Below are 11475 nucleotides of genomic sequence, written 5' to 3'. Positions count from 1 at the left end.
TTAATATTATCCTGGACTGGTCCCTGAAGCGCAAGAGTGATACATTTACCTTACATTTACGAAAGTAACGATCATGAAAACACTGCTTCAGTACGATGCAGTGCCCTATACACCATTTGGATGCAGATAAGGGTGAGAAAAATATTGTTTAAAAAAAAATTGTGCATCGGTATGATTTGTAAACAAACGTATTATTGTCACCATTTTTCATATATATGTATATAATAAAAAAAGATTATCATATTGTAAATACCTCATTTCAATGGAAACACGTGGAAAGTATATATTCACATACGCGTAAGATGGCTGGATAATCCTTCTTTAACGAGCGCTGAATTTCAGTCGGAAAATCGCGGAAAATAAAATGTCTCATGTGCACTCGAAGTTTTCGGAAAACTCGCGAAGGAAAATGATCCCGGTGGGCGGCCTGACCGCGCGAGAGCTCGCCTGCGACTGATCATTCTGAATGGAGAACGGCAAATCCCCCGTTTCAAAGATGGCGCCGACACATAAATACAGACGATAGTTAGCGAAATTGTCCCGACAAACGTTTTGTTCGCGAGCCGAATCAGGTACCGTGGAATAATACGCAAATCATAAGAAAATAAGAGGTGTAGTACAGTAATACCCCCCTTAGTGCGGGAAGTCGATTCATAAGCCTAAATTTCCTTCTTTCTTATTTTTTTTCAAATCACTCAGTAATCCGAACGATTACCTAATCCGAACGATCCAAACGATTAACGTTCAGATTGGCTCTTTGTATATCTATATGTATATGTATGCACATGTTTAGGAGATGGTTTGGACATGTGGAACGTATGAGTGAGGAAAAAACGGTTCAACAAATTTATTCGGCGAATATGGTTGGAAAAAGAAGCAGAGGAAGACCGAGGAAAGCTTGGCACAATCAGGTATGACAAATACTTGAAAGCGTGTATGAGGAGATACATGAATGGGGAAGAGGCGAAGAATGTTTGCAAGTTGATATTTTTTCAATTTAATAATCGTCAGATATGTATGAGGAGATGCATGAATGCAGAAGAGGGAAAATTTGTTTGCAAAGACAGAGTGGTGTGGCGTTCTATTCTCTCTGCTGCGTGATGGTTAGTTAGTTAATTAGTTAGTTAGTTAATTAGTTAGTCAGTTAATTATATATGTTATATTATATATATGTTAATGTGAGTACATACGTATTTAATTTTTTTTAATGTTTCCTCGACATTGGAAAACTCGATGAGGCACGTTACCGTAATCTGTAATTTGTAATTTTGTGAATGATGATATTAAAATAAATAAAATAAATAACTTCATGTGATTCACAAGTGAAAATTCTTTTATATTGTTTCACATTATTAGTAAATTTAGCAACTTAGTTCAAAATAAAAATTGCTTAGGAAGAGCAGATCTGTCAGGAAGCCTAGACGCTTTTGTGTCAGACCTGGGCATGCGGTGGGACAGCTTTAAAAAAAAGGTGAAAATTCTAGGCAAAAACTCTCGTTTCGCTTCTGTCCGAATGTTGTCCTTCCCTTATGTTCCCACCCCCTGCGAAGTTCTAGCCGCCCTCCCCGCTAGGGTGGGCGAGGGTGCCGGCCATGTGGTACTACAGAGTAAAGTACACCCTCTCCCCTCAGACAATGGGGTGCGTAGATGAAAAATTACTAAAAAATACATTCCCCACCCCAAGGGTTGGCGGAAAAAAAACAACTAAAATGAGCGCTGTTTACCAATGGTGTGCAATAACATATTCTCATGTGTACGTTCGTCCAAACTATCTTCTTCAAACCCTCATCCGCACCCGATGGTGCATAGGGCACTGCATCCTATAAACGCAGTGCTATCTTGTTCTTTAACCCATTTATTTTACTAAAGGAATAGATGCTACATAAACTAAAGATCAAGGTAGAGAGAAATAACTTTAACAGAATGGATTAATTATTATTATTATTTGTGTTCCAGACTTGTTAACCTTAATCCTTAATCTTACTCATCGGAAATATTATAAATATATATATATATATATATATATATATATATATATATATATATATATATATATATATATATATATATATATATATATATATATATATATATATATATATATATATATATATATATATATATATATATATATATATATATATTTATAAATATATATATATATATATATATATATATATATATATATATATATATATATATATATATATATATATATATATATATATATATATATTTATAAATATATATATATATAAATATATATATATATATATATATATATATATATATATATATATATATATATATATATATATATATATATATTGACTTATGTACGTAATATGTTTTGAAAAATAAATAAATCAATAATAATTCTGCATCAGAATTCGAATTCAGATCCTCTTAAATGTTGTCAGGCACTTCAATATCTTAACTGTGCAAATATCGCTAACGAGAATTGACAAATACATAATGTTGGAGTGAATTTTCATCCTTTTTTAAAGTTTCAAGCAAGTTTGTGCGTTTGCCTAAAAAAACTCCCTTTTACCTTTTTTACAAATGTTATTAGGTACCTACCTTTAAATACAGTAAAACCTCTCATAACGAGAATATTTCGTTCGAGAATCTTATTCGTTATGTGAAACACTCGTTAAGCGAAACATTTGTTTCTCATTTTAATCAATGTAAAATACGACAATGCGTTCCATGACGAAAACATATTAATTATTTCCATTTTTTAAAATAACATCGCATACTTATAAATTGTTAAATTACTAAATGCGGATTAGTCGGCTTGTGTTCAATGTGTATATAAGATTGCTGCTCTGTAACTTCCTCCTCCTCCACTAAAAAACTCTTCCATAACTTCTTGCTGTGAAACACAATGCAACTACATCTCTTCGGTGGTCAGCTTTTGAGTATGCTCCACAAAGTCATCTTAGTACAATGGTATTGGCCAAAGATACAATTTTTACAAAGACGCCTTTCTGCGTCACTCGGTATGCAAAATGTCAGTTGTGAACTCTTTTGAAGTATTTTTGTTCATTATGCAGACCACTCGTTATGAGAGTTCCCACTGCACCACAGACTAACTAATTTATTGCACTGCACTTAAAGTATTTGGTACCTACCTACCACCAATTGGATAATTATTCGTCCTTATTACAGCGCCATCTATCTTGCGTCATATTAAACTGCAGTACAAAGTGACAGGAAGTTTTTATTTATTACTATATTATAGTTTCCTGCATTACCGACCGAGCGTTTAGTGGTGTATATATAAATAGTTAGTCTGTGGTGGTGTACCAAAATCCAAGATGGTCGGTCGTGCTCTCCGTCTCGATAGTTCTAATATTATTTTATGAAATTCGGTGCCTTAGGTAGATTGACAATTCCGTATGTGCTTCACCGTGCGCCGTGGGCAGTGACACCCGTGCGGAAATTTATTTCCAAAAGTTTAAAGTTTGGTGTACACGTTTCTCGCAGCAGTGTGACAGACGAACTCCTGATCTAGTTGGGAATTCGGTGTGACGGCTGGGAATTAGCTGCCGCAGCGCGAATATCGCTGCCGTTTGGTCCATTCTGACAAATGATTTAAGCAACAGAAGAGGTAATCTTTAATATAGCTTAAAAAACTATTTTTCTTTTGTTAGTTTTAACCACTTAAAAACTTTTCTAAGAATCGTACTGCGCTGCAGTTTCTAGGCGTGTGCGATAATATTATACGCGTCTCGCTCTAGCGCATCGTATTCGAATGCAGAATGAAGAGTTGCGCAAATTTTGCGGGACTCGTCTTCTATGCAATTTGTTTGTTGAACAAATGTCACTCCCAATTTTTCGTATGTATGTACTCCGTTGTTTTGCGTTTTCCTCCGCTTGCATGATTTAATTGTGCTTTATTATTGTCATGTCGTACGGCAGAACGCCTTTTCTGTTCGCATTTCACTTCCTGATTTGTCGAAGCGCTAATTTCATAGTCACCTAGACCGAAACCATTTTAATATGTCACTTTTTAAATAGTTTACGTCTATGTTCGGATATGACCTAAGACTCTCGCGACTTGTGTAGGATGTATTAGAGCGTTAATTATATTCGTCGGATGCGAGAGAAAATATTATTCGGATATATTCCAAATTTTGCGGCGATCTGACCGATTCAGAAATACGACATCGGCAATTTTTCGATGCTCACTTTCAAATTGTCTTTCTTGATGTAATTTCCTGTTAGACTTCAAGGCGATGTTCTCAGTTGACGCAATCTTTTATTATTAATTATGCTGTCAGAACGACACGCTAACGAAAAATTAATTTTGAGATATTTTATATAATGTTTTTGTTGGCTCAGGGATATTGCTTCTAACCAATATCTCCGCTAATGTATCAATTAATTTTATAAAAAGATTTATCAGTAAAATATCGACTTACTAATTGTATGGAATAAAATAACAACTATGTCGTTTTTTCCACATTAATTTTATTTGACCAGCGACCGGGTTTTGTTGAACCGACATCGTCAGACTTGTGGAAGGCTAGACAAAATTGTTACATACAATAACAGGGGTTGAAAACTATGATATTTTTTTCTGACAAAACAAATTTGAATTGAATGAGTTAAAGTATACAACATTTTGAGTGTGTCCAAATACTTGTTCACTTGATTGTTGCGCGGTATGATCGATAATCCTGAAATTATCCGGAGCATTGGTCTGTATGTTCCCGGTAGTTACCTAAACAGCGTCGGTATAGATTTTTTCACATTCCTATACACATGACCAACCTGCCGATGGTTATGCCTGTAGGAAGAGCTACCACTATGTTGAAAAATATCACATTGGAAATTGATCTGTTCCATGTGTCCGAAGGAGTTTTCCGAAGTGGGATTCTTCTACACATTGAACAAGAGTCTTCTTGCTTACTTTTCAATTTGTTTTTTTTTTTAATGTAAACGCCTTAAATGTTAGTTTGTAATGTATATATTAATTATTGAGTAAATTGAATTGAATTGAATTTATAAGGACTAAACTATATGTACACAATAATAAAATTCCGGCGTCAGCGGTCCATAGTCATAAAAAAATCCTGTCTGAAATGTTTTCATATAGATCAGGAAGAATAAAGATAATTCTTTTCCATTATGTTGTTGTATAAATATAAGAGTATATAATTCTTGTCCGCCTCCGTAGTGTAACGGTCAGCACGCTCAGCTACCGTTCTGGAGGTCCCGGGTTCGATTCCCAGATGGGGTTAAATAAAAAAGTGTTTTTTTTACTCTAATATTTATTCAATATTACCCTGGACTGGTACCTGAAGCGGAGGACTGATCGCCTCTCCTTCATCTGTTAACGATCAAGATAACACTGCGTTTATATGATGCAGTGCCCTATGCACCTATGCAATATGAAAATATATACTCTTATGTGGACAAACCCAGATTGATGAATTACATGAAACTATAGTAACATTTAACACACTATCTGCGGCCGATTCACGCTCATAATAGAGATAAACATCTCTGAAAAGAAGTGATAACATTTAACCAAACTGGATACATTGATATGAAATCAAAAGATGCCGCAAAAGTCATGGGTAAAAATAACTTACACGCAATTTACGATGAGTCAAGTGTAAAGGTAAAATTACCCTTCCCGCCCAACACCACCAGTCAAGTGAAACGATAAAATTACCCTTCCTGCAGATAGTGTGTTAACATAAAGAGTAAACCCAGTGATTAGTAGGAACTGACTCACCTACTACAAATTAATTAAAACATGCTAAAATTTGAGATAAAACCTTTAATTTCTTTGATCTGATTACTGGGTGTATTATCGTTTGATACAGAAAAGCTAAAAACCTGCTAAATATTATTGTTTAGCATGTTTTCATCATTTGTAGTAGGTATGTCAGGATATTTATTTTAATCGAACCCAGAACCTCCTGAATGGCAGCCGAGTGTGTTGACTGAAGGCGGACTGAATATTCCAGGGTAATATTTATTCAATATTACCCTGGACTGGTACCTGAAGCAGAGGGCTGATCACCTTTCCTCAATGTGTTAACACGATCAAGATAATTGATTTTTTGTTTTATTTAAATATTTGTCATTTCCAGATGAGTGTCGGGAGAGCAGAGAGCGGAGGAGGAGGTGGTATAGCGGGAGGACAGTACCACACAGTGACGGTCTTCAAGGACGACAAGGGCTACGGCATGACAGTCTCTGGTAATGCTTACTTACTTTCATCCCCTTCCATTTACAATTGGTACACCAGTCGTTGTTGTAAAAGCCATGTTTCCTGCAAACAGTTTGTTAACTACCCGTTAATTCTACCCATTATTGACAACCACACTACTCAAATTCTTGGAAGTTCTATATATATGAACCAATTTTGAAACATTATTCTTGAATCACTAGAACTTCTCTAGAGACATCTATTGGTGAGATGAAAAAAAGCTTTTTATTGAGCAGAAACTCTTTTATAAGCATGTGAGGTCCGAATCCTGGATTATAATCACACACATGAGAAACGCCAGAAAATATCATTTTCATTTTTATCATTTAAGCTTATAATTTGACCAGATAATTTATTTACAACATTTTGAGTGTGTCCAAATGCTTGTTCACAAAATCTGGATTATCTCCAATTACAGGAGTTATTTTCATATCATTTTTTTGACAAAAAAATAATATGAAAATAACTCCTGTAATTGGAGATAATCCAGATTTTGTGAACAAGCATTTGGACACACTCAAAATGTTGTATATTATGTCATTCGTAGGTTAGGAGTCTAAAGTAAAATAAATATCTACGGAAATATCATTCTAATACCTCTTTCATATTTTTTTGCCTCAGGGTAGATGACATCCCATGACATGAGGTAATAAGTTAAACATGACTTAATCCAGTACATAAATCCGAATTATTATCTCATTTTATTACTTCCTTTTGCATGCATAATCTCAGGGTGTGACAGTATTTTTCATTTCTTCTTCTTCTCATAGATCCTCGGATCTGTCTGTTCCGTTATCCGTCTCTTGTGACGTGGACTGTCAGCTGTCACGCCATCTCTTGGGAGGTCTTCCAGGTGGTCTTCTTCTGTCTGGGTTCTCTTGATGAGCAATTTGGGCCAGTCTATTTTCTTGCATTCTATTGACACGGGCTTCTCCATCTGACTATATCCTCCATACTACACATTTCCCAATTTCCGTGTTCCTTATTCAGTCTCTTAATCTTGGTATTTACAGGGCTTACAACCTGTATATAGACTGGTTTTAGCTATACTTTATACACATGTAACATTTTCTATTCTACCCATGATTGATGACCACAGTACTCAAATTTTGGAAGTTGTTAAAAAATAGTATATATATATATATATACTATTTTTTTTTTGAAGTCAAGGGATCTTGCATCCCTTATGTCACTGCGACCATATAAGGTCTATTGTGATCTCCTTCTGTATCACAGCTCACTCCTGAGACCTACGTGAGTCATGTAACTCACGACCTGTCTTGATGGTAGGAGCTTCACCTTCTCGGAGTCCAGTAGTGATCCTCCTAGAATGTGACTTTGTTTGCGAGCGAGTGCGTCACAATTATAGAGGATGTGGATTGGCGTTTTGTTATCCTCCATACAAAATCTGCATACTGGGGAGTCATGTATTCCAATTTTTGTCATGTGTTTCCTCAGTCTGCGGTGTCCTGTCAAGGTCCTGGTTAGGATCCTTATTTGTTTTTGGCTAAGCTTTAGAGCGTCTGTGGTGAATTTCCGCGAGTACCCCATCACTACGGATTTCTTTCTCTTCTCCGTCTTACTCTTCATTACTGAGTGTTGTGACCCTTGGGGAAGCAATGACTCTTCTCCAGTTATCCCTTGACTACGCTGCACGTAGCGCTCCAACCACCGAGGTGCCTGCTGCTGCCTTAACTCCATCGGTCTATTGTGTGGGGATCTTCCTCTCCCTCTCTTCCCCTCCAGGCTACCGATCAAAACCAGTCGTTCCAGGCTATCCGCATTGCCACGCGTGACATGCCCAAAGAACTGGACAATTCGTCAGGTACAGACATTGGCCAGAGTCAAGCCTTCCAAACGTAGTTCCTGGCGAATGGACTTGTTGGTGCGTCTTACAGTCCATGGGATTCGAAGCATGCGCCTCTAACACCACATTTCGAAAGCGTCAATTTTTCTCCTTTCTGCGGCTTTCAGAAAAAAAGGATAGTTTAAACAAATTTATGAGGCGAATCCTTTAATTGGCACCTTCTCTCACATGCGAATTCTTGTTGTGAAAATATATTGAATATGATTTCCAGGAAACGATCCGGTATTGGTCCAGTCGGTTGTCAAGGGAGGTGCGGCCTGGAGAGTGGGAGTCCGGATGGGAGATCGCCTTCTGGCCGTTAACGGGGCTTCCGTGGAGACCTCTGAGCATACGCAAGTCGTCCAGATGATCAGATGTAAGGAATACTCTGTTTTTATCTCCCATATCGCTCACTCTTTTCCACAACGTCATATATCAAAAAGTGTCAATTTTCAGATGCTCAGAATATATACTTTATCCCAGCAAAAGCGGCTTATTTTTAACTTAGTGTTTACACGCTACAGGGCAGAAAGTGTTGTTTTTGCATTTTGAAGAAAACATATTGTTAAATTATTTTTTTACCAAGTTTTCCTCTACTTCATCACATTTGGTTGACCATCCTTTCTTCACTCATTTGATTCACATACCCAAACCATTTTGCTTAAATTATAATCATTATAATTAAAATAACTTTGTTTTAAAATCACTATAAATATTTTATTGTAACTTAATTATAATGTCCACCGGTTTCGAAGCTAACCGCTTCTTTTTCAAATATTATTAATACTAAAACACTAACAAAATTCACTTAACAAAATTCAAAATATTTTGGCGACTAGGCAAAAAAGCTTGGGTCTCTTGATCTCAAGTGGCCTTATTTTTATTATTTTTTTTCTTTATTTTAAATTCTTTTGCATTACATGATAGAAATTTCAAATACAAAAAATGAATAAAATATAAATGTTAATACAAAAAAAGATCCCACAAAGGCATAGCCTGTGTGTGGGTATACAATATAATTTAGGTCATAGTAAAGGGTATAAGGGTATAGGTATTATAAGTAGAACTAGAATAATAGTGTTAATATAAAATACAAAAAATACTTGACTATCAGAAAACAATTTTTTTAATTTTTTTTTTTAGTAAAATTAAAAAGAAAAAAATTTAAAAGTAAAAAGTTAGCAAGCATGTACTACAAGAAAAAAGAGGTTAAATCTGTCATTTTTTGTTTTGTCAGGAGTCAAAATATAATATAATAATTATTAAAATTATGATAATACAATACTTAAACTCATTCAATTTAAATTCATTTTGTTTTTATTTTTTGCATATAATAATTGTCAGGTATGTTTAAGGAGATGCAAAGAGTGTTTGCAAAAACTGATTGGTGTGGCATTCTATTCTCTCTGCCTACCCATGCGGGGAAGTGGTGTGACGGTTAGTTAGTTACACTTATGCGGTCACTTGTTAATTTCTGGTTTTCGTATGTATTAGACACTCTTGTTTGAAGCACAGGATATGACATGTTTGATAAGAAACACTAACATTGAAAAGTGTGTAGCTGTAACTCTATATGTATAATGCTAAATAGGAACTAACACTCACAGGATTAAGTATAGACTTTGCGGTCAAATATTTAATGTAATAAGTAAATAACTTTAGAATAAATAACAAATTGTGAAAGAAGGATGAAATTTGACTGAATGCAGTTGAAATGCGATCCTTCAGATAATGACGCGTGGAAACGCGATGTACGATAGATGTTCGAATTCCTGTTTACCTGTTTAACTAACTTACTAACTAACTAACCATCACGCCGCTTCCCGGCAGCGGTAAGCAGAGAAAATAGAACGCCACACCACTCTGTCTTTGCAAACATTCTTCTTTCGAGTGTGTCCGATATGACGGTCTACATATAGACAAAATATTTTTCTTTTAAAATAAAATCCAAACTTCCGTTTTTTGTTATAGTTATTAACATTTATGTGTATTCTTTGCAATTTATTTTGTTATGTCGATTTGAAATCCTATTTCTGCCACCGGACACCCTGTACCTTTGCAAATAAAAAATATATCGTACTCATACTGTAGAAAATGACCAAGTGCATTTTTTACAAAAACATGATTATTGACTATTTGATATCTTACTAGCTTAATGTTGACCTGGAAAAAATCCTAAAGCAATTTTAAACTTGGAAGTATAATATATTTACTTGTTAAAAATGACTAATTGCATCCATGACAAGAGTGTAAAAACAGTTAAATGACCCTCCTGAACATTTTACGTTTTGTTAGTTGGTCCCTTTCTCCTGTACGACTACGATATGTTCTAACCCAGGGGTTCCCAATCTTTTTCAGCCCGCGGCGCACTTACAAGTTTAGTATTTTGTCACGGCGCCCTACTTTAATTAGCTATTTGGAATAGATAATGTGACTATATATGTATATACATTTATTATAGTCGAAAGAAATAGGTACCTTCAATAATAGTACTTGGGTAGAAAGATGCTAGCTCTCAAAATAGAATTTGTTGCTTTGTAGGTATACGAGAATATTTGTGGTTTCGGATAATGATACAGGATGGACTCACGGCGCCCCTCTTGACTTTCTACGGCGCACACTTTGGGAACCCCTGTTCTAACCCATTCAGTAGTGGTAGGATTTGATTAATAATAAATTAATATGTAAAGCAGGTTTTAATTTATGTATATATTTTTTAATTTTCAGCATCTCCCACAGTTGTTCTTAAACTACAAAGGCATAGTACCATCACGGCCCCACTGCCTGTTGGAGTAAGTATATCAATATGTTTTTTTTTTACTATAATTTATATTCCTAATGAAGGGCCATATCGCTCACTCCTTTCAAGAACGTCATAAATCAAAAATCGCCAATTTTCAGTTCTGCATGTTTTCGGAATGCCCAGAAAATGTACTTTATCCCAGCAAAAGAAGCATATTTTTAACTTAATGTTTACCCGCTACAGGGCAGAAAGTGTTGTTTTTGCATTTTGAAGAAAAGGTATTGTTTTATTTTTTTTTAATTAAACTAAATATTTTTCAAATGGAGAAAAAACCTTCAGGTTTTACCTAAAAAGATCTGTTGCACAGTAAAAATTTCAGTAAAAGGCTTGATATTTATTTTTAATACATTGTATTATATTTTTAAACTTTAAAAACGTTCTACTGAAAAATCAAGTTTTCTGATTTATGACGTTCTTGAAAGGAGTGAGCGATATATCTTCTATCTCACGAAATATCGGCACATAAAAGAGATCGGCGGAAACACTATCAAGCCGTGTACGCAAAGCATGGCATGGACGCACACACCGAGAATCGTTTGTGTATTGGTGATTTTATCTCCGATTTTTTCAGAAAATTATTCATTTCCTTAGCTGCAA

The 11475-nt window shown here is 35.1% G+C and overlaps 1 protein-coding gene across 1 annotated transcript in view; it reads left to right on the top strand.

Annotated features, from left to right (window-relative positions):
* Positions 1 to 3295: 3295 nt before the first annotated feature.
* Positions 3296 to 11475, top strand: part of LOC148310932 (uncharacterized) — a 144589-nt gene continuing 136409 nt past the window's right edge. The window contains exons 1-4 of the mRNA XM_088257563.1: positions 3296 to 3613; positions 6111 to 6219; positions 8308 to 8451; positions 10803 to 10867. Coding sequence (XP_088113689.1) covers positions 6111 to 6219; positions 8308 to 8451; positions 10803 to 10867 — 318 coding nt within the window. The 5' untranslated portion in view covers positions 3296 to 3613. The remainder of the gene's footprint in view (positions 3614 to 6110; positions 6220 to 8307; positions 8452 to 10802; positions 10868 to 11475) is intronic.

Source organism: Brachycentrus maculatus, unplaced genomic scaffold (assembly GCF_059751285.1).
Source record: "Brachycentrus maculatus isolate JH-2025_06_01 unplaced genomic scaffold, ASM5975128v1 h1tg000084l, whole genome shotgun sequence".
Classification (NCBI taxonomy): domain Eukaryota; kingdom Metazoa; phylum Arthropoda; class Insecta; order Trichoptera; family Brachycentridae; genus Brachycentrus; species Brachycentrus maculatus.
This window is presented reverse-complemented; position numbering and strand designations above follow the sequence as displayed.